The sequence below is a fragment of the Myxocyprinus asiaticus genome, chromosome 6 (assembly GCF_019703515.2).
Source record: "Myxocyprinus asiaticus isolate MX2 ecotype Aquarium Trade chromosome 6, UBuf_Myxa_2, whole genome shotgun sequence".
NCBI classification, from domain to species: domain Eukaryota; kingdom Metazoa; phylum Chordata; class Actinopteri; order Cypriniformes; family Catostomidae; genus Myxocyprinus; species Myxocyprinus asiaticus.
Genome location: NC_059349.1, coordinates 19,882,599 through 19,907,609, shown reverse-complemented (window position 1 = coordinate 19,907,609; position 25,011 = coordinate 19,882,599). Strand labels below are relative to the sequence as shown.

The 25,011-nt window shown below is 39.2% G+C and overlaps 1 protein-coding gene across 6 annotated transcripts in view; it reads left to right on the top strand.

Annotated features, from left to right (window-relative positions):
- The window catches only part of LOC127442429 (receptor-type tyrosine-protein phosphatase F), a 301,235-nt gene that overhangs the window by 231,124 nt on the left and 45,100 nt on the right, over nt 1-25,011 (top strand). For all 6 annotated transcript variants that reach the window (XM_051700458.1, XM_051700457.1, XM_051700461.1 and 3 more), the window contains 4 exons: nt 2,284-2,365; nt 2,982-3,209; nt 16,060-16,223; nt 23,112-23,224. In XM_051700458.1, the coding sequence (XP_051556418.1) occupies nt 2,284-2,365; nt 2,982-3,209; nt 16,060-16,223; nt 23,112-23,224 (587 nt within the window). The remainder of the gene's footprint in view (nt 1-2,283; nt 2,366-2,981; nt 3,210-16,059; nt 16,224-23,111; nt 23,225-25,011) is intronic.

The window sequence follows — 25,011 nt, the reverse complement described above, 5'->3', positions numbered from 1 at the left end:
CATCCAGGAGATCAGCATTCCTCAGCTCCTTCATGTCCAAGGCTGTTGAAACGGAATCCAGCTCCTTCCCCACTGTAACATGGCCCTGAGCCCCATTGGTAGAGGTCACTGAACTCATTGACTGATCAAGAAGAACGTAAATTTGGGGTTGGGGGTTCAAGCCCCAGCACCGCCAAGATGCCACTGTTGGGCCCTTGACCCTATCTGCTCCAGGGGCACCGTATCATGGCTGACCCTGTGCTCTGACCCCAGCTTAGCTGGGATATGTGAAAAAAAAAAAAAAAGAATTTCACTGTATATGTACAAATGTATAATGTGTGACAAAAATAAAGGCTTCTCAGGAGGCTTCTCTTAGTGTATACTATCAGTTTATGATTATCTAATGTTCCTTAGATTGCATAACCTGTGTATCAAATGTCTAGCAAATAAACTTTGAGTTATTTGTTTAAAAAGAGAAACAGCAATTTGTCTTTCCATAAGATAATAGTCATAATTTGCCATTGCTACATCCAATTCAACTACTTACATCTTTCCGTCCTATGCACTTTATTTATCTAATCATTTATTTAATCTTTTAGCATATTAAAACTCATTTTATTACAACTGTGTGTTCCTTGTATTGATGATACAGAAAAGTCAAAAGGACCATTTTTCTGAAGATATAGAGACCAAACATGATATTGAAAGAGTACATATTACACATGCATTCATTTATACCACCATAGTTCAATTTGTGTGAACTATTGTGCTAATTGAACAAATACAATTTGCATAAACAGTTCTGTGAACAAACATGGAGTGGATATGTTGCAGTAAGTGTCCATGTTAGGAAAAGATTTGTCTTTGTGGCTTCATTGTTTCAACTTTTGCCACATGGTTAGTTAATGCTGCTTAGAGAGATCTTGAAGAATATTTATGGTTTTTATCTCAACTCTGGCAAACCTTAGGATGGGGGGTTTGAGAGGTCGCTGAGAAACCACACATTGACAAATGAGAAGTCTTTTCCAACATGTTGGAAGGTCCTTCCTACCTTGTGAGGGGTGTCTGGCAGTTGTTCGAGCAGCTTATCTGATGGCTGTGCTTGATATTTGTTTGTGTTGGTCCTGCCATGATCCAATCAAAATGGAGCCACTCTTCTTTGTCTTGAAAGTTAAGGAGGGGCTCTGCCCCAAACTGGCTCATGGGGTGCTTCTCATTTGTAAAATTGTGCATCCTCGTTATCTTTCCTCACTTCCTAGCTCCACCCTCTTAGGAAATGAGAAAAGGATCCAAGGAAAGGAAACGAGGATGAAGGAATCAAAGCCAGATGGATTTGTAAAATTAAATGTCCTGCTCACTCGCGCATCACTTCAGAGCGCGTTTTAGCGCAGCTGCAGTACCTCGGTCCGCTTGCTGTTAAGTTATTGACAATGTTATTTATTAATACATTTATAAAAAATCCAAATAATTCAAGATGCACTGTTGAAGTATGTGTCAATTATGGTTTATTTAAACTGCAAAGGTGATACATGAATTAAAACTATTGTGTCAGATGTAAAGGAGGCGGCGAATTAATATGTGTGTCAGGTGCTTCGACCAAAAAGTCTTCAGCATAGGATGCTTCTGTGTTTCCTCGCTCAAGTGTCCTCGGTAAGCTTCCTCTGTCCTTGCCTCCTCGCGGTGCATTTAGAGAATTGGTACATCGTTCATGGTGGCGGACTTCGATCGGTTTCCGGGTCACGGGCTCCTTGCAGAACGGAGGAGCGAGGAAATGAGGATATACAATTTAGGAAATGAGAAGCACCCATGGATTGTTCACCACACACACATACACCTTAAGTGAAGTGTGATCAAAAATCACCACATACTTTGGTGTCTTGTGTGAGGCCCGGTTCATTTCAATTGGTGCCAGGGAGATTCTCACTACACAGAGAAGGTTAGCAAACGATTTCATCACACTAATCGTTCACATCTTGTGGCAATACTTTTGAAACGGTGTTTGTTTTTATGTTTATGGACTGACCTCATTCACTTCCATGGTAAGCGCCTTACTGTAACAGTGATTTTTTTAATTTTTTAATTAATGAGGGACTTGCTATAAATACTTTCGGTTCAGCTTAACTTGTATTAAACTTGGAATATTATTTAAGTACACACCATTTAATGGCTCCCTATTTAATTGTTTAAAAGTTTTAAAATTTGCATTAAAAGCCTTAAAATGTCTTACATTTGATTCCCTTAAACATGAAGATACCCTGTGAGACCAGTAAAGGTGTATGCTAATATTATTCCTTTCTGTTATAGGTGGTACTACATTGTGGTCGTGCCGGTATCTCTTACATCTTCACGAAAGTGGGCGAACCCTGATGAAATGGAGCTTGATGAAGTGAGTTTTTTTTTTTTCACCCAATTTGGAATGCCCAATGCGCTTTTAAGTCCTCGTGCTCACGTAGTGATTCGCCTCAATCCGGGTGGCGGAGGATGAATCCCAGTTGCCTCCATGTCTGAGATCATCAACCCGCGCATCTTATCACGTGGCTTGAGCGCGTTGCCTCGGAGACAGCGCGTGTGGAGGCTTCACGCCATCCACCGCGGCATCCGCGCTCAACTCACCACGCGCCCCACTGAGAACGAACCACATTATAGCGACCACGTGGAGGTTACCCCATGTGACTCTACCCTGCCTAGCAACCGGGCCAATTTGGTTGCTTAGGAGACCTGGCTGGATTCACTCAGCACGCCCTGGGATTCGAACTAGCGAACTCCAGGGGTGGTAGCCAACGTCTTTTACCACTTTTACCACTATATATATATATATATATATATATACTATTAGCTTTTTGTTTTTGTTGTTAGCGTGTACTATTGTAATATAATAATAATAGACCACAGTGATTAGTTTCTAATCGTACAGTTTCTGTGCATTTAAGATTAGCGTTTTAATTTTTTTTCCATGCAACACAAAGTCTGAACACAATTCTCTGAATTCTTCCTCTTCTCAGCTTCTTGAGTCTAGTGAGGGAGCTCTGATCAGGAGACGACGTCATGCAGACACCATTAGGCCATACATCACCGCTAAGCTTGCTTCTCTCCCAGACACCTTCACTCTGGGCGACGAGAAGACGTACAATGGTTTTTACAATCGTCCTGTTCCTAACAACCAGCCCTACCTTTGCTTTGTCATGGCCGAACTCAAGGACCAGTACCCTGTTACCGGCAATGAGAAGCAGGTACTTAAGTTTGCCCACTTAATTCTTTACCCACCTCAACACACCATTTAAATAGCCTACCTGTAATGTACACGCACCATCTCCAACTCACAACAAGCATGCGCAATTCACTATGGAAAGGGACTGCAAAGTCGTTTAACACTTTTCGGGTAAACCGATCACATGTGGTCAGCGCTAAATACAGGTGTAAACATTTTGGATTGAATCACAAAAACCACATACCAATGTAGTCAAAAATGCATTTGACTACATCGCATTTGAGGTGTAAATGCTATCCGTTCTGAATGCGTCCCGGACTGCAGCAAAGTACCACCCCTCACCGTGCGTTAAAAGGAAGTAATGTAACTGTCCATTCAGAAAATTTGGAAAAGTGAATGCATGCACAAGCATGAAAACTTCACTGAACTTCTTCAGTGTGTCTGATATCAACATGCAGTGACACATATGACACACACCCATTTGAAGCTCAGCTGACACAGGTACTCCACTAAAACAATGGATAATTCTTCTCAAAATGTTGCGTTTATGCTTAGATTAAATTTCGACGGCATCTGGGAGAAACAGTGCGGCAGATTTTTTCACGCTGCTTCTTTCTTTTCTGACTTTGTTGCGGTTTAATATCATGCAGTAGCACACTGACATAGTGAGTGATTCATGTCCTCATGAAATCAGAGACCCTTCCCTCAAAATCCGAACACAAGTGGTCACAGGAGATGCATTTATTTAAGCGACCAGGTGTAAGTCACGAGACCACATGTGATTCAATCACCCGAGATGCATCTTAATACTAGGTGTAAACTGGGTCAATGACATGCTGACAATGCTGACCGTCCGATTGTACCATAAGAATGCACAGTCTCAAGCCCTTCACTGGCAACTTGTGAGCTTTGACATCAAAAGCAGCAGACAGGGAAAAAAGTCAATGTTATGCTTTTAAAAGAATAGTTTAGCCAAAAAAATTTATTTTAATTATTTACTCACACTCATTATGTTCCAAACCTGTAGGACTTTCTTTCTTCTGCAGAACACAAATGGAGAATTTATTAAAAAACAATTGCAATCCCAGATTTCCATATAGAAGAAGCCTTAGAAGCCTTTATTTTGGTCACACATTATACATACATGTTTTACATATATACAGTGAAATTTATTTGTTTTCACATATCCCAGCCAAGCTGGGGTCCGAGTGCAGGGTCAGCCATGATACGGCGCCCCTGGAGCAGATAGGGTCAAGGGCCATGCTCATGGGGGCCATATAATGGCAGTTGATAGTGACTCACTTTAATGCTAATAAAAGCACCCAAAAGCACCCAAAAGTATCATTAAAGTAGTCCAAGCGTCTTCTGAAGGCATATGATGAGAAACAACCCAAAATTGATTTCTCAGTGAAAATCTTGACTTCTGACATAGCCCTAGAAAAACCATTTACAATAATATAATACAATATTTTTAATTTATATTTTGCTTGCAAAAAATATTTTGTCAGAATACAGGGCTACTTTTGAATGGCTGTCAATGGAGAAAGATGCTTTTTGCCACTGGAATGGTGTAGTTATGGCATCTATCGGCAGGGGCTAACTGTCCATGCTAACCAGCCAAACCCTGACCCCTTGATGCATTCTTATTTGCTGCCTTTTTATCTTGGACAGTTTTGCTGCTCAGGCAATTTCAGCATCAATTGCATAACATGCTTTCTATAATGACTCTATGTGAGTCTTGCCAAAGCTTTCTCCTAATAAGCAGCAAAGCTCAATAAGCTTTGTTTGTCGAACAAGCATTAGCTTAAATGCCTCAACGCTTCCCTCAGCCCCCCTCGCTTTTCCCATCTGCTTCTCAAACAAATCAAAGAATCAAACTCTGCGCCCTCACAGCCCTGGAAGTAATCATAGCTGAAAGTTATAGCCTGGATCTCCAGAGGGCCAGTTGGATAAATATTCATAATTTCCTCTTGTGGTAGTGTCAGCAGTGTTTGCCACTTTGAGCTGTTCCATCTCAGTGTAGTTGAAAGAGCAGGAGAATGGATTTGCTAGGCAGGGCTTTGGGAGCATGGAAGCTTGTCCTGATTCCCTTGAAGCTGAGCCTTAAGTATCACTAAAGCTTAGGCATTAATCTGTCTTCCATGCTTTATGACGAAAAGAGGGGGACAGCTTCCTAACTCAGCACTTCAGAGGCCCAGCAGCCCCTCCTTTCCTTAACCCATCAACCTCTCTGGCCCCCCTCATTCAGACTTTTGAACACGGAAACCTCTACGAGACATTCCTGATCCATAGAAACTGTTGGGATGCAAATGCTTGCTTGTTTAACTAATGAAGATTAAACGTTCCTAATGACAATTTGAGAATGTTGAGTATGTAAGTTTTGTCCATCATGGAGGAACACCCAATGGCCTACATCTTCCCAGCTGGCCCCTTCAGATTGGGCTCTCCAGTACCTCTCCTGCTGCGGAGCTGTCTTTAGCCCCCTTCACACCGCCAGCGACATTATCACTGGATGTCGCTGTATTCTAAAGTTGCTAGTTTTTTAACGTTTTAACGTTATTGGTGGACTGCACAACTGGCCAGAGCTTTAGAAGATCTGATCACAGATGAGATGTGGTTACAGACAAATGATACTGAAGAGTGAATTCCCTCACAACATTATAACGTCTCCTCTGTCTTGCCTGCACTCGACACCAGTATGTCACTGGTGTCACTCTCATTGAAAATGAATGATATTGAAAATGAACATCGTTTTGTCGCTGTGTGTCACTGGCAGTGTATACAGGGCATCAGGAAATTAATAGCCGCATTTCATCAGGCCAGTGCGAGCCAAGGCTATCAACTGGCCAGCCGGGGCTTATAGCCTCAGACCTCGAGCTGTGAGACCAAAATTGATCTGCGTTCCCACCACCTGGTCAGTAGCCCTGCAGCGTTGCCCTAAAACCCACCCTTAATACACAACCCTGGTGCCAATGTCACACTCCCCGCCCATTTCACAAGCAAGACGGAAGCTCAAGCTGAGGTATCATGTTATCTAGAATATTTTGTTTATATCGTATGTAAATATTAGATAGCTAGCAAGATAAGTTAATGTTGACAACTCACTGCCTGTGGCTGCCATGGTGTCCCGAGTGGTCTCTCCACTAACAGTGGGATGATGTCCCAGCACACCAACCATGATCTCAAACCATGGAAAGTTCTTCTTTTGAGCACCGTTTTATCCATTGTGTATCTTAGTGGATTTGTACTGTGCCTGCAATTATTATAATTTTTTCCCGAACCTATATCATTGTGCGCTGGATACACAACTTGACAAGTTTGGTAATCTTGATGCTGACCCTCTGACCTGACTCAGCAAACTCCGCCTTTGACATTGACCCCACCTTAATCCCCAGTTGGCCTCGTTTGGCCCAAAGGTAATCGGCAGTCCAAAGGCCGTTGGCCCAGAAGAAGCCCCGAGGAGGCACGATGAAGCCCCGGAAGTGACAGTGGGAACACAGCTGGCCCTGGCATGCACTAGCAGGCCCTCATTTTGCCCGATAGTGGCTCGATGATGGCTTGGATGAGCTTCAGCAGAAGGGGCCTTTACTGTGTCACTTGAAAGGTGAAATGGCACCTGTCAATAAAACGCAAAGACTCATCGTAATTTTGTTCCTCATATTTTCGTTTTGGTAGCTTAATGCGAGGAATATTCCATATGTCACCACAAAGAGTAGAGAAAAAACCTAAGGAATCCTAGATAGTCTGCTGATGGCGTGTAAGTCGCGACAGATAGCAATAGACAGTTTCGCTTGTGTCGCTTACATCTGCTTACATCAGCGTCATATTATTCTTCTTACAATTTGATTTAAACCATTATATAGCAGTTCCTAATGAAGTTACCATCAAAATGACAAACTCACCAAAGCAATTTTAGACTCTCATTTATCGCTTGCTGTGTGTTGAATTTAGATCTTGACTTTTAAAGTCTGACTGGAGCTGAAGCTAAAGACGAATTTCACGAGTGTCTTAAGTCCACCAGAACAACTGGAAGGCATATGATTGTCTATATGTTTATGTTACTGTTCTTTATTGTGAAGCGTCCTTGAGCTCTGGAAAGGTGCTATATAAATTAAACATATTATTATTAAGGCCATGTCCGTGGAGTAAAAAAAGTGAAAGGAACAGAGAGAGATGGAATGTCTTCGTGTACAAGCATCACCCGAGGCAGTTAAACAAGCCAAGGAGAGTGTGAAATCGCATGATAGAAAGAGTGTGTAAACAGAATCATTTTAAGCAAGTGTGGACAAGCAAGCTTAAGATGTTATGCTGAACGAGAGCAAGACAGATAGAGAGTTGGTTTTGGAGAGAGATTTGTTTGCTGTGTAATAGTCCAATGGAGAGAGAATGTTAGGGCAGGGGTTTTAAAACTTTGAGTTGAAAACCTTATTATAATATAAGGAAGCTAGATATTTTCATTTATAAAGACCTATTTACTGTATACTGTTTCATGAAACATAGTAAGCATGATATTATAAAGACAACCTAGTGTTTGCTAAATGAAATAATTGGCTTATGTATTGTCATTGTACTAAAGCCTAACTAATAAAAAAATTCAAATATTTAAAAATAAAAAATATTTACTTGAATTGAAAGCATAGCTTTTTTCTGCTATTCATTACTAGAATAATGTTAGATTTACACTGTAGACCTAGAGAGAGACATTTTCAAGATTAGGTAAATATTTGTTTATCAATATATTGTATTGTATATTAAAATTGTGTATATAATAAATATGGTTCCAAACCAGGTTTACAGAGAATATTGCCTTAAAACAATAAAAAAATAAATAAAAAAAATTTAAAGAAATATTAAAAAAAAAAGTTCTTACTCTGTATTTTGTTCTTTTTCAGTAAAAAAAAAAAAAAGATCTAAACATCCTTAAAAAGAGAGACATAAACATGTATGAATCAGTTAATCAGTTAAGCTAAGATATTAAGCCTTGTTTTCAGAATAATCTAACAACATTTAGTGAGGTTTATGCTTAAAAGAAGAGAAAACTTGCCAATGGGGTAAGGATAATAAACTTTATTCAAAGAAAAAAAGTTTTTTCTTGCCCCATTGGCAAATGGTTTATTCTTGTTGTAAGCATAAAATTCCCCATTGTCCCCATATTTTATTTTTTATTTTTTATTTTCAGTAGAGCAATTATTGCATTTTCCAAGGAACCCCTAGCATCTACCCTTCCCTTCCACTCATTTGGCTCCGTTGGGGTCTGCAAACCCCAGGTAGGAAAGCGTGGCATTTAAGAACAATGTGCTGCATATTAAAGAACAAAAAAAAGAGAAAGCCAAATCGAGGGAGAGTGAGCGAGAGAGAGAGAGAGAGAGAGAGAATCAGCTGGCTGGTAAAGTTAGGGAGGGCCTGTGGCGGCAGAGCTGTTTCTGCCAGATAAAGTGTTTACATTAGCAGAATGCCCGCACTGAGACCACAGCGCTGAGATGATGTCGTTAACCTCGTCTACTGCCTTAGGACACATACCCATCCTTATCCGCTCAATGGAGTGTCACGTTTAGCATTCGGGTTCGTTTTTTTTTTTTTTTCTTCTTCTTGTCTGTAGGAAATGCGACACATTAGTGACATCAAACACATTGTACTCAAAATCACAGTAAAATGCTGTAGGAAACATTTTTTCCTTCTAAGCAGTAGATATCTAGCAGCAGAAAAGGTTAGCGCACCGCTCTGCTCAGATGCATTTCTCCATACATGCTGGATCAGGAATTAAACGGAGGGAGTGTTTACTATTGATGGCTGAATCTCACAAAGAATTGTCAAGGTCGAATTTCATTATAAAGAAAATGAAGCCTGTTTTAAGGACCATTAATAAAAATGTTAAAAATCCACAGTTATTTTCATAATTAAATTCAATACATCAAATACTACCATGTTTTGAAGTGCAGTTGTATTTTAAAATCTCAATTTGTCATTTGTATTTTTAATTATAGGTGCTCTCAGTAATTTATTCCTCATTAAAAAGGTTTACCTCCTAAAGACATGAACTGCAATTTTGCAATATACAGTATGGAAATAATGACTGCTCACATTAAAATTAAGACTCCAGTCATATCAGTAACCTTATAAAAGCTGTTTTATTCTACATGGAGAGGGTCCGCACATGGGGGCAAGCCATGTTAGAATCACATGACCAGCTGAATACTACTCGCTTAATCTCAGTAACTGTCCTGTTATTTGATACTTTCACTCATTGATTATGGCTGAATGTGAATACTACATTTCTACAGTGGCATCTAAAACTGAACACTATTGGTTTTAAATGATGCTGCATCCAAGCTGCTAGGTGTCAGTGTAAAGGTCTTTTCACACCAAACATGATGTGATTATGAGAGGCGAATCACAGACGAATGGCCTTTTCCCATCCACCTTTTTCCTGACTTCTCCACGGGTGGCGCCATTACGGCGAGCTACATCCTCTCGGATGCTCTGCACTTCTGCTTAGTTGTTGTTATTGTATGCTAGAGCTAGACAAACGTTATTGGTGATGCCGATCATCTGAGGCTCTTGAAGAATGTGTGCTGTTAGAGGATGTTATAACAATTACAGGTGGCTTAAAAAATGACTGGAAAATGAATGTTACAACAATAAACCCACCCAAAAGCTGTCAATGGCTGAAACTTTGAGTCGCACCAGGTGCAATAAGCAGAGTTTGCATTAACATAATTCTCCGTCATTTGCCTATTTTTTTTTTTTTTTAAAGCACTGACAGATAATTCCAAATGATACATCCCTCAGATCTTAAAAAGCTATTTGTCCGTTTTCATCATCATCATACATTGTGTGTGCAACAAGAAATCTAGCATATCAGTAAATGTGAATTCTCTCTCTGTGGACTGAATGTCTGTGTGTCTCTCTCTCTCTTTTACACACATACACACACACACACACAGTGCATGTGCAGAAAGCGTGAGAGCCCAGTGTAGTAACTTTACTATGTAAATATGTGTGATTGTGTACTTATTTATTCACCGATTGCTGTCGAAAGCATCCATACACAGATTTTAGTGAGAAAGGGATTTACGTTAATTAAGCAGGGAGTGTTCCATCGTTTTTGACTGTCGTTAGTGATTATTTCAATGCATGGTAATGTGAATAAGTTGCGAACCGTAGGTCTGTAGCATCCGCGTTGGGAGTACGCGCTAAGCATAATGGGTAATTTCACCGCCCGTAAAAATCGTAGATAGAAAGCGAGGCGAATGTTCGCCATTAGCACATTTACTCCTTTACAATAGGTGGCGCTAATCAACAAGCAATTTTTCCCGGTACGGTAGGAGGCTCAACACACATTTGGGCTGGTGCTCCCTCCGCCCATCACCGGGTGACAAGAAGAAGAACTAACAACTTAACAAGTTTGCAAAACAATCAAGAAAGAAAAGCAAACAATTCTCTAGCGAGCAGATTGAAAAAATAAAACGGATCTCTCTACCAACTGAAGCAGCGACAATGAGTGTGTTGTTGATTTGCTAAACGAGAAAGAACTTTTGAAACACTTCACAAATTATTTCAGTTCACCTGTTGGACAAGTTGACTGACAGTATTATCATGGATACACAGTCTGAGTATGTGATTAGAAAGTGTAGAGTATGTGATAATGAAAACATTATAATTTGGAACAGTATTAATTATATGCCACTGCCACGCATACTGTATACTTGTGTTAAGTGCATTTGTTTAAAATCACTGCATAATGCACACTCATAGTGACTGTTAAAGCAAACGTTTGACTGTATATTATTGCCATGTACATCTACTTGTGTTATATTTGCTAAAAACACTGCATGTTACTAATTAAACGTGATTACATTTATACGGTCCAAGGCTGCAAGCAGTACATCAAGTCATTTTTATTTGTATAGCGCTTTTAACAACATACATCATTTCACAGCGGTTTTACAGAAAAATATGCTTAAACAGAAAAAGAAGCTGTAATGCCTATAATGTTTGAGAGTCATAATTGTGCAGTTTGATTAGAGGAAAAAAAAACAAAAAAAACTTTATTGTAAATTGTGCCTTAGAATAGGTAAATAATATTTGGATTTAGACCCCCAGTGAGCAAGCTGGCAATCTCACCCAACAAAACCCATCTTCAGTCTGACCCATTATTAGATACTTTAATACTGCTACTGACAGACGAGGCTGTTAATGACTATTAAAAATAGCACAGCAATAATAATTTTGTTTTTGGTATTCAAAGGCACACAGAGTGCACTGCAAGTCACAGCAGTAGTATTAATATTATTATTATTATTATTAGATGAAGAAAAACACTTAAAATCCCCAAATTTGTCTTAAAAAAGTGATACAAAGGCAAATGTGCTGAGATATACTGTATATTATATTAAAGATATAAGAGAACTCACGTAAGATTAAATGCAGTGGCCATACAATGCAGTAATAAATTATGAAGACAACCCACATAAGATCAGATCATTTTTAAAGGGGATGCAAGGAAGTGATGCAGCAATATAATTTACATGTTAAGAGAACCCATATGAGAATTTTTTTTTTTTTTAGTTTTTAAGGCATTTAATGCAAATTAAATAAACAGCCTCACTACTGGTTTAGGATTTCTTTCTCAAGTTACTTCACCTTTAAATGTTGGTGGTCAAAACAGCTTTCTGTGCTTTAGTGCCACCTGTTGCTCTGGTTCTGGTAACTGCAACGGCTTCTAACACATGATCTAAAGCTTATATATTATTGGCCAGGGCATATCTTCACGGGGCAAAAAAAAAAACATTAGACACACTCACCGTAAAAAAAAAATAAAAAAAAAAATAAAGGTTTGCTTTGTCTCCATGCGATTCGGTATGAATGTTAGCTTTTAATATTGTTAAATACAATACTGTTGATGCAAAATGTTGATCGCGGTGAGAAATCGAGGCGAACATTCGCTTTTGGTGTGCAAAGGCCTTAAGTCCAAGATGACACAAAGACAAAAGTTACTGATTGCACCTTTTAAAATGAATTTTATTTATTTTTAATTTTAAATATAATGTGAAATCAGTAATGTCTTTTTTGATATTATATTATTGAGAATAAGATTATAGTCCTATTGGTCCAAAAATAGGTTTCAGGTTCGTAATGCAAAATATAAATTCCTGGGTTTTTGTTTTCTTTTGATTTTGGGGTGAAATATGACCCAGACATTTATATATATAGTTTTTGAGAAAGTTTACCATTTTGTCCATGTTAAAGTAGTAATTCCAGGTTCAATACATGTTAAGCTCAATCGACAGCATTTGTGGCGTAATATTGATTACCACAAAAATTTATTTTGACTTGCCCCTCCTTTTCTTTAAAAAAAAAAAAAAAAAAAAAAAAATCTGTGTTCCAGTGAGGCACTCAAAATGGAAGTGAATGGGGACCAATCCATAAATGTTAAAAAACTCACTGTTTCAAAAGTATAGCCACAAGACATAAACAGTATGTGTGTTAACATGACTTAGTGGTAGCGATTACTAACCTTTTCTGTGTAAAGTGTAGCCTATTTTACTACATCATTGCCATGACGATGTAATGTCAACAAACCCTAAAATGACTAAAAATTACGATTTATGGTCTGACTACCAGCTTGACCACCTTAAGCTGGTATGACCCAGTTTTCCCAGTAGCGTAGGTGAGATATAAGACATTTCTTTCCCCTAGTCAAAATGATAAAACAAACTACAACAGTACACAATGAAATGTATATTCCCAGTACAACACACATGACCACCGACACTCACATAAACCACCACGTTAACAGTTCGATTGTCATACAACAGCGATAACACGTCTTCACCACTTCGTGAGTCTCCTTGAGCTAATATCCTGCTTATCTCTTCAATTAATATCTCTGCGCTATTAGAGAAGTCATGGTGAGCTGAGCTAGTGATCCGGATTATAGTTCTTCACTCTGCTGTGATGCTATGAAGAGAGAGAGAGAGAGAGAGAGAGAGGAAGATAAAGGGGTTTGGCCCTCAGGGAACTAGTGTCCATATGGATGCCCTCTTCCAATACAGATAAAGCAGTAGTGACAGACCCATCGTTCCTCATCCCTTTCACTCTTTTTCTTTCCCCCCTCTCTCTTTCCTCTTTTTTGACTGTTTCTTTATATCTCAGGCAGTTTGTGAGGCAGAATTCAAACCTGTCCCATGGCGCATGCAGTGATGAGGCCATAGCAGGGAGATGTCTCATTTAAGTCCCTTTGCACTGGCTCTTTTTTATTCCTGTCTCACCCTTCTTCCCTGCAGCTCACTATCACCATGGTTTGAGCACTAATGAAGAGGATATGATTCCCCTCCTCTGCTTCCCATTTATGAAAGCCAGAGAGAGAGAGAGAGAGCGAGTGAGTGAGCGAACCTTGGTCTCTTTTTACACCTCTGCACATGTCCTCTTCCTCTGCATTTGTTCCCCTTTCCAAATTCCTCCTACCACATTTCTTTGTGTGTCTTTCTCCACATGGTCACATGTACCAAGAGGTGTGACATATGCTAATAAAAGGTGAATGCAGCATGGCAGGGGTTAAGAGGAACCTTGTTAAGGGAACATGGTCTGACATGGAGACAGATGTGAAGACCAACTATGTGTGTGTACGAGGCCTGCTGTGCCCAGGAAAAGCATCAGTTGTTAGTTGAGTCAGAAACTATATAATTATAAGGAGACAGACCACTTGTAGGAAAATTAATGAGCAAAATCATAATGCTCATCTGCTGTTGGAATGGAAGTCCTGACTTTCAATTAAAAGAGCCAGTCGCCTTCACTGTAGTTAGAGATATCACACGCATGAGCGTTAGCTAGACCAGCAAGCTATTTTAGCAACATTTTTGATGCCAAGTTTTATTGCTGATCTAAAATGTATTATTAAAACGTTATCTTGACAAACAGATTTGAAGATTTCGGTAAGAAGTACTTGAATGCCTTTTACATATAAAACAGCTGCCCGGAGACTTACCAAAATGTCCGCAAAGTGAACTGGCTTGCTTTAAAGGGACTTTTGAATCTATTCCATAGGGAATTTGTTGAGGTTGCAGCTTTTAGCTTTTAATTGGACAAAAATTTATTTCAGGTTATGCCCCTGATTGCAAAATGAGTCAACCGTATTTTTGGTCTGGTTTCACGGAAGAGAAAAACAAAACTTTATGTAATTTTTTTTTTTTTTTTTTACTTTTAGAAGTACATTAGAATAGATGACCTCAACAACATGACCACACAGGAATCGACATTTAGCTTGATTCATGAATTTTTTCATTCAATTCTAAAATTGCATTTTTACGCCACTGACAGTTAGGTTTAGGGTTTGGGTTAGGGGGTGAGTTAATAAAATAGACATTTCTGTTGACTGTACTACATCGTTTACAACAAAAAATACAACTCGATTTTGGTGCCACTTTGTGGACATTTCACCTGGAAACGCTAACACGAAACAACAACATGCAACAACACTTTCAGCTTCAGCCTCGGGGGAAAGTGGTTTGAATTTCAGGAAGCACAAACCAATTTCAACTGAAGAACTTTTTACCTACTGTTGCCGTGTGATCAACTCACAGCTAAAAGACCAGTGTTGTAGTTGTCACTAGATCTAGAGTCAGAGTCGAGTCCGAGTCCTCACTGCTCAAGTCTGAGTCCAAGTCACAAGTATTGTGCCCGAGTCGAGTCCAAGTCATGTCGCCAATAACAAGTCTGAGTTACGAGTCCTTGTCTGTCATAAAATAAGCAAAAAATCACAATTCTAAGTTTACTGGCGCGCGCACACACACACACACACACACACACACACACACACACACATTCAGCCTTTCAAAGTGTATTGTACAAGAAACCATACACACAATAACAATACAATCTCTAAGTTTTTTTCTTAATGTTACTTGGATGTTTGATATTGCATTTAGAGACATTAAGCACAGTTTTCTTAATTTGTTTCTTTGTTCTTATTTTAGTATTAACTGTTTCTTGAATAATTACTTGAGAACTCAATAAAATTCTATCATCTATCTATCCATCCATCACAATGTTGTATATAGGCCTATACAATAATCAAGGAAATAAAAAATGAGATGTCAGAAAAATAACTTTCCATTGTAAGCAACAGAGCCTTCTTGCCATTTATTTGAAGTTTATTTATTTATTTATTTTCTCTCTCAGGATTTGTCCTCTAGTGTTATATTATCAAAATTCATTATAATTCAGGTGTTGGAGCAATTCACATGATTTTTCATGGGTGGATGGATGGATGTATGTTTGTCCTTTTAACAATGGGATTACTTAAATGTATTAGCCTACATTTGTGATAAACTCGCATCACACGAGTACACATGACATGCTTTGAGTGGCACACGCACTCTCTGAACGAGAGCGGGGAGATTTGAGAGTGCGCGTCCAGTTTTGATTGAAAGCAAAGGAAATACATGTGCGAGTGCAGAGATTCGTGCTTGCGCAACCGGTACATGACATGTATGTGTTCTCAAGTCATAAATGGGCAGAACGCAAAAGTTAACATTGTAACGAGTCCTCTCCTCCAATTCAGAATGCATACAATGCTCGAGTCCAAGTCAAAGTCCGAGTCATTAATGTTCAAGTCCGAGACGAGTCATCAACATCGCAATTCGAGTCGGACTCAAGTACTACAACACTGTAAAAGACAGGGATTAAAAGCTACAAAACCTTGATTTTGAATGTTTGTGATCAAAGTACTTTACTATGCAGCATTACATTCACACAAGTTTGTATTTACTCTTCTTCAGCTGGTAATATTCAGAACCACCATAATGGTTGCGTGCATTTTTAGCATCTCTGTGGACATGGCTTTTAACTCAAACTACTCTTTCTCTGTGTAGCGGATCTTCTCGGCCAGCCCGTACTCAGACCCCATCACAGTGCCAATGGATAATGGCAGTGTGCTGCGTAGTGTGGAGCAACCTGAGATGCTTTGGGTTATGGGCCCTGTGCTCGCCGTGGTGCTTATCATCATTATTGTCATCGCCATCCTGCTCTTCAAGAGGTGAGGAGGAGCTTTCACATCACTCACTCATGCCAAGATCATTGGAGGTTCACTGTAGCTTTGCCTTAAAGACAAAACATTATTGTTTCTCTTGATAAGATGATCGTACAGTGGATTCCAGAATTTCAATGTAACTTTTATGTGTGTAGTACAAAAATATTGTACCGTGCAAAGGTTGATTCCAAAGTGGTTAACATCAGTATCATAATTTTGCGATTAATCAAGAATATTGGCAATAACCGCAATTATCGTGTGCTTTTAAATTCCAGTAACATATTGCCGTTCAAATAAGGGAATTTTTAGGAATGTGGGTGTAAGGGAGTTTCGAGGAAAGGAGGAGGCGAGAACCGGCTTGACAACTTAAATAATAATTTATTAAACAAAAACCCAAACAAAAACACACAACTAAAAACACAGCACAGCTGTCTGTAATTCTCTCTCTCTCGAACTGTCGTCCCCGGCCGCCTTTATCCCTCGCGCGCCCCATCAGGCTGATTGGGGACCGGGTGTGTCTCATTCCAGCCCGGCCCCGCCCTCCTCAGCTCTACAGTGGGATTTAGAAATGTGAAATGCCTTGAAATGTGCATTTTTATGTCTCTCCAGTGCAGTAGTGAATTATGTGGGTTCCAAGTTAAAGCACCCCTGGAGCACTACGGTGTGCGGTTGTTTACACCATAATCGTGTAAAAGTATAAACAATGCAACAAGCCAACAAAGCGCTCTGGTTTCATTTTATTTCAATATTCACTTCATCACGATTATTTGTGTGACAATTAATCATCAGTTAAAATGTCATGATCGTGGCAGCCCTACCATCTTCATTCCTGTCAGCGGCTGTATTAAAAGATTGCAGCATGTTTTGGATACAACACCTCCAAGAGGACCTGTCTTAAAGACCGTAATATGTGGTGGAGATAAATGAAGGTATCAGCAACTGTGAAGGTCTCATTTTGGAGGAATACACCACTGCACATCATTGTCGGCTTCCCAAGCCGTGATTCTGAATTCAGGGCTGCTTTGTACATGGAACAAGATGTAGCTAATTTTAGTAAGCTTTCCCGCGGAGTGAACAAAAGGAGGACATTATTCAAAATGACATCTTGACTCATCCAAATAAGGCAGACATGTAGCTCACGGCATGACTCGGTGGTCCCGTTCACAACACTGATACAGTACTGACTAATACTGCCTGCAGACCTTCTTAGTAAGATCCCTTACTTTAGATAAAATCATGCTTTTTTTTTTGGCTGATTGTCTCTTGTGTTCAGCACAAATCCACCATTTCAGCTCTCCTGATGGCTGACGACTTTTAGCTCACGGTGTCTCAAATCGAGACCAAACCTGAGCAAAGATGCAGCATCAGCTTTCAGTTCCAGCAGGCAAGCGATTATGTGTCTGTAATGCCACGGCCTGCTGATAGTACTCTCAAAGCTGTCATCTTGCACTGCCCGGGTAGTCGCATAGTCCAGCGACCAACTGAGCTATTATAACTGGCCTGTCACGGAGGTTCTCTCTTTCACTCAGTCTCTTAGGGGTCGTTCACACCGAATGTATTTTTTCTATATGTGGTGTTTTTTAAATGTTTTTTTCTATGTAAACGTCCTAGATGGAAATCTTTGGCCATTGCGCTGTCTCACTGTTTTGTCAGCCTCTTGCATAGGAGCACCGCCTTTTTGAAACGCAGTGGCAGGTTAAAACATACATTTTTAAAAACACATCTAGTCTTGAAACACCTGCATTTTTTTCCCCATTTGTTGAGATTTTTTAATGTAATGCGTTTGGTCTAAATGGCCCCTTTAGTTTGTCAGTCTCTTGTTTGAGGGGTTTCACTCCATTGTTTAAAAGATGTTGAGACGACCCCATATGTTGTCCTGTCCCAAATGGCACACTTGATGAGGACTTGTGGCATCGTGGCCAGGAACAAATTTCCAAAATGTAGGATGGCAGGAAAAGTAATTTACATTCATGGGGAAAGCGATACCTAATTGGACAGTCCAGAAATATTCACCAGGAAAACGCTACCTGATTGGTCGTAGAAACTACAACCCAACCATAATCCTACTTCTAAACCTAACCTTTATAAATCAGGTAACGTTTTACTCATAAATACACATGAATAAGTCTTCCCCTGCCATCTTACATTTTGGAAATCTGTGGCCATGGCCATTATACCTTTTAGCAATTTTTAAGTTCGTCCCCCACACTCTTCGGGAAATAATTTACGATTTTTGTTTTGCTTGTCCACGGTGTGAAGGAAATATTTTAGCCAGCAGTGTTAAACAGCAACTTAATGACCAACATTTTATCAAATCAGTTAAGACTACAGGACGAATGTACATTCATTAATATTCATGAGCCATTAAGTTTTAAAATGCCCCCTCCCAAACACACACTTTTCAGATCATTCCCACACCACTAGACATGGCCTTCATTTTGTGAAGTCCACAATGCCATAGAGATTATTTTATAGTTCAGAGGGAAACTCACAAGCTATGTGCCCTCTGTACACTTCCATCATGCCCTTTATGTAATGCTGGCACTGGTATATACTTAATAGCAACAGTGGTCTGCTACCCAACAGTCCTTGCAATGTTACATCACCAAAGTATGGACTCCAAGGGCAGAGGATGTCATTTAGGACAGGGCCCATGGGTCCTGTTTTTGGTGGGGCATGTCAGTCAGCGTATCAAATATAAATACTAATTCAAATAGTGCATTGCAGATTTCAAATACATCTCTTTTTGACTCACTACCTCAAAACAGAAATTCGAAAAAGAGTTTTGAAAGAATTTAGAAAAATGCAATGTTAGTTAATTTTGATCTCTGGATTTCAAACAGCCTCTAATCATGCATGTTTGTTCCTTTTTTTGCTCTGCACAAATGCAGCAAACAGGAAAGGTAGGTACGATTAGATCATGAACAGGTGTCTGTTTATCATTTCCGAAGTGTCATCTATCGTACTCTTCACAGGCTGCGGGGTCTGCAGGTGTGGCCGGACTCTCTACATTAGCATCTTTATTTGAATGACTTTCATTTCAGTTCATTCAAAACAAGATGTTCCCTGAAATTCCCTTTCTGAATACAGATTGACAGTAGCTCACCCTCACACCCTGTTGTCCTTGAAAAGCTCTAATCCTTTGGACTGTCACAGTGGTGCATGCTTCATGTTTAGTGCTGGTTGTTGTGATTGTGATGTTTTATTTTGAGTTTTTCTGCTGTGCTGTGTTGATTCTGTTCGTGTTGATCCTTCACCTCCTCCTGAAGGTCACTTAGAGTGAGTGTGTGCAGTCAGCCTTTCTGCTGTCTCACCTGAGCCCTGAATGGCCCATTGTAAAGGAAATGCCAGCCCGTCGGCAGCAGAAATAGAAATGTTCTCCTCTTCAAAGCTGACATTTCCCTCCATATAAGCATTCTGGGTTTCTTTTTTCTTCACTTCCTACCTTCTTAATCACTAATGTCCAAAATGTCTCTCTCACACGCATATACACTCTCTCTCTCTCAAAACAAAATGCCCATTTTCTGTTATCTCCATTTGTCATTTAATTCTGAGCTCTATACAAATTGTTCCATTTAGCCTCTGGTATATACGGTGGGCCCAATAAATATTTGGAAACTTTAACCGCACTTAAATTTATGAATGTAATATCATGTTATAACAAATATCAAACGTGGCATTTAAGTAAAGTAAAAGTAAAATAAAAGTGGCAGATAAAAAAATATAGCACAAACACACTTTTCAAGCAAAACATTTCACACTCAAAAAGTTTGTTAGGTTTCAAATGATAGAACAACAGATATAGTCAAGTCAGTTCCGAAAGTTAGTGAGCTGCCTTGCAACTGATTTCCATATAGGTTACACGAGAGGAACGACACAGTACTGTAATAAGCATAAATATGCATACCACACATATTTTTGGTAAAATAGTCAATTTTCTATCATATTAAACAAGTTTTATCAATCTTTTAAGTATCGAATGCATTATATTTATAATCAAAATTTATCTTGCTTCATCCGCCATCATGGATTTATTTTTCCACCAAGCTCATCACAGTGCATTCTGGGATTGCCTACCCGGGGAAGGATGCATACGATGATGCCTAAGAATTTGGCCAAAATTAGATATCTTTGGAGGCAGCATAATTGAGATACCTACATTCCCTTTGGGAGGGCGCCTGTGATGTCTTAAACCCTAGGTATACTTCCATTTTGACGCAAATGCTCAGTGTCTGCATACAGTTGAACGCGAGCCTGTCAAAGTACACTCCATATAACTATGCGCCCATACACAGGCAGTTGGCGCATGCTCACTACGTCTGCTATGAGACACCGGACTTTCTCTTCAGGAGTTTAGACCCATAAAGATGTCTTTATTTTCCATCAGACTCAAGTTACTGTATACAAATGCAGGTATCCACAGACCTCACACACATGCTCTTGACTTGCACATCCACTGTTGTTTTTACCTTCATCTCCTGATGTTAAGGGGCGATTACATCTTCTTTGAGACCGCAATGGCTCAAATGTGAATGTTGCCACCTTGTAGACCCACTAATTAGTGCAGATAATTCCAGGTGCATGCACATTCTGCGTGTTCAAAGATGTATGGTTAGAAAAATCGGGCTGCATGCATTCAGTGCTCGAGCACTCTGCTAATGACAAAATTTGCATCATATACTTTAGGCTATAAAGTGCCAACTCCGGAGGCATGTCGCTAGGTTTTGGAACACTCATATTGGTCAAAATGAAGACAAAAAAGTATTTGGACACTTCAGCTGTCAAACTTTGTTAAACATGTCCATAGTTAATTTAATAAACTTCACCTGTGGTAACTCTGCTAGGACACCTGTGTGAACTTGAGAGAAACTGAGTTTATACATCCACTAAAAATCCTTTGGGTCAGTTGTTTGAAAAATAATTGCAAAAATGGCCTTAGGTCTGACAAGAATAATTTGGTAGCAGATGCAACTTGGTTTGATAAGTTTTTAAGTGTGACTTAATTGTCCAAAAGTGTCTAAATAATATTTTGGGCCACTGTATATTAACTCTGAACAATTAAAGCGTGCTGAGGCCTATAGTATATACAATAGAGTTGAGGACTTTGAAGGAAGATGAAATAAGCCCCTGGTGATTAGTAATTCTTGACACACGGCATCATTAAAAAGCATATGCCAAAGATCCATTGGTGCTACCCTCCTCTCTGGTGTCAGTCACATTTGAGCTCTTCAACTGGGCTTTAAAACAGCTGAGCGCCTAAACTGTGCATGGAACCTTACAAATGGTGTGCAGTGAGATTTGAAATTTCCCATGCATTTGGCACTCCCATTTTAGTTGGGGATTTGTGTAAATGTGTGTGTGTCTGAGGATGGGTTTCCACTGACAGATGTTCTGCCTGTGTGTGTGTGTGTGTGTGTGTGTGTGTGTGTGTGTGTGTGTGTGTGTGTGTGTGTGTGTGTGTGTTACCATACAGCAGCTTTACCTGCTAAAAGAGTGCTCTTGGGAGTGCAGGTGCTACAGTGGCATAATTACCTTGTGTTGTGCCATCCAACTGATGTGCTAATTACCTAGTCGCCTTGTTTTCCCCACAAACAAGGAGCATCGCACCCTGAATATTTAGTGAGCTAGTTCACAGATTTGAGCGAGACATTGAACAAACACATTCATATTTGGTTTCTTTTTTAAATCTCTCTAACCATTTTATAGCCCAAAGGGAATTTCTGTATTCTTAAAGGAACACAGACAGCTCGATGTATTATGAAAGCATACTGTAACTTTCAGAACTTCAAACTTCATCCCAAGTCCAAAATCAGCTTGTATTGAAGCTAAACTGCAAAATGACTCGCTCTGTGTTAACGCAGCTTTGTGGTGTCAGACAGATAACATATTATGCAGCACATTTCTGTTTTACCAACATGTATGTGGGTGTTTCTTCAACTTCAGGCACTTTCAGATTTCAACTTTTTTCTTTTTGTTTTATGAAGGTCTCATTACAATTGTATTCAAAACTTTTTAACCAGTTGTAAAATAAACATAAACCATACACAGGTTTATTCTTTGAAAATGTGAAAATTCTGTGTAATGTATTTCAAACATTATGACTGTCCCTAAATCATTTTCACCAAGAATTTTTTTTTTTTTTTATTTTTTTTTTTACAAAAGTGTACTTGTTAACCAAGTTGACAAAAGCATCAGTGAAGAGCTGTTGCTTGAGATTAAATATGAGAGTGGTTTGAAGAAAACACAAAAAATTAAAGGTAAATATCACTTGTGAATAGAGTATTTTTATTGGGCTTCATTTCCATTCAAGCTGTATTTTGCCAAATTCCACAAAAAAAGTGTGAAAATGTTATTTAATTGTATGGATTTAGGATATGTAAATTGTTAGCAATGAAATTTGCCTTAGCAAGACAATGGAGCCAGTTATTTTATTCGTCATTTCCACCTAAGAATTCTGTTAAACGCAAAACAGAATATGAGATGACACTGTGGTTGGACAAAGTCATAAATCTCCTGTGGCGCATGTACATACACTGTTTGATATTGTTAACAGACAAATAAAAATATGGAAGTCCACATTGCTGAAACTTTCCTAAAATTATAAATGGATTTTGGACAAAATCAGATTATAAAATAATGTATGATATGACCCCTTTAACATGAAACTAGGTTCACACATAGTTGTTTTCTTAATAGGTGGTAACTCACTATGGACCCACTAATGTCCACATTTCATTCTCCTAGTCTTAAACTCTCTTGTTCATCATTGTTTTTGTTTTGAATTTAACTAAGAACAGTTCTTCTGAATCTTGATGTTGTCTTCTACTGGTGGGGCTGGCATGGTCTGAATGAATCAATAAGTGCACTTATGCTGGCTTCATTTTGCTGTTACAGGAAGAGGGCATCACCCCTACCTAAAGATGATCATTCAGGTGGTGTGAAGGATTGTCTTCTGGCCAGCTCGTCTGATCCAGTTGAAATGAGGAGACTCAACTACCAGACACCGGGTAATACACTGTACATCATATGTTGACACACACTCATTGAGTCTGCCAGAGCCCTGTGTGTTCTCCACCATATGTACACAAACTGTACACTTCTCCTCTGACTCAAACACACATAATGTGTGATATTTCAGCTTATCACCATATGTACGAAAGGATGAAAAAACACAAGTTTTCCCTCTCTCTCTCTCTCCCTCTCTTCCCTCACACACATACAGTACATGCATATCACAATTAAAAATGTGGCATCATTTACTCACCCTTATTCCATTCCAAACCCGTGAAACAAAAAAAGAAGTTTAGGAGAATGTTGGAGCTGCCCTGTTCCATACAATGAAAGTGGGGCTGCCAAGCACAAAACAGGTCAAAAAAGTTCATAAATGTAGTAAATACACTTATAATAATTTTTATAATTATAATAATTTGTTTTTATTTATTTATTTTTTATAATTTTATTTATCATACATTTGCACATATACAGTGAAATTCTCTTTTTTTTTTTTTCACATATCCCAGCTAGGCTGGGATCAGAGTGCAGGGTCAGCCATGATACATTGCCCCTGGACCAGATAGGGTCAAGGGCCTTGCTCAAGGGCCCAACAGTGGCATCTTGGCAGTGCTGGGGCTTGAACCCCCAACCTTCTGATTAGTAACCCAGAGGCTTAACCGCTGAGCTACCACTGCCCCTATGTTTTCGCATATCCCAGCCAAGCTGAGGTCAGAGCGCAGGGTCAAACCTTTACTTCCAAAGTAAGTACACTTGTGCGCTGTATTCCAAGTCCTCTGAAGCCATATGATAGCTTTGTTTAAGGAACAAACTGAAATTTAAGTCTTTATTCACTGAAAATCTTGATTGACAGCAGTGGTCACCATTCACTTTCACTGTATACAAAACATCAGCTCAGAGATTCTACTATAATTAACTCATTTTGTGTTCTATGGAAGAAAGTAAGTAAAGGTTTGGAACAACATACGGGTGAGGAATTGATGACAGAATTTTCATTTTTGTGTGCACTATCTCTGCCACCACCAGGTACTATATATCATCTGTATCTTGTACAGTTACCCTGATATTATTTTCTCTGTGCACAAACACATCAGCATATGCCACCGAATATGTCATTTACCATAAACCGGATGTATATGCACAGACACAGAGTGACTGAACTGACAGCACGTCTTTGTAATCAGAACGATCTGTCACTGCTGTATGCATCTTCTAATTCTTACTGTCCACCCACCAAAGCTTTAAAGACAGAGCACACGAGAGAAGAGGTGCTTTCAGTCACGACAGTGCATCTTAAAGGTAGATAGAAGCTGCTTAACAAAAAGGTGCTTTTAAGGGGCTGCTTGCTTTCTTTTATTCTATTTATTCATATATTATTCACTTTAGTATCCCCTTATTGTTTACTTGGATTAGATACAGTTGAAGTCAGAAGTTTACATACACCTTAGCCAAATACATTTCAACTCAGTTTTTCACAATTCCTGACATTTAATCATAGAAAACATTCCCTGTCTTAGGTCAGTTAGGATCACTACTTTATTTTAAGAATGTGAAATGTCAGAATTATAATAGAGAATTATTTATTTCAGCTTTTATTTTTTTCCATCACATTCCCAGTGGGTCAGAATTTACATACACTTTGTTAGTGTTTGGTAGCATTGCCTTTAAATTGTTTAATTTGGGTCAGACGTTTTGGGTAGCCTTCCACAAGCTTCTCACAATAAGTTGCTGTAATTTTGGCCCATTCCTCCAGACAGAACTGGTGTAACTGAGTCAGGTTTGC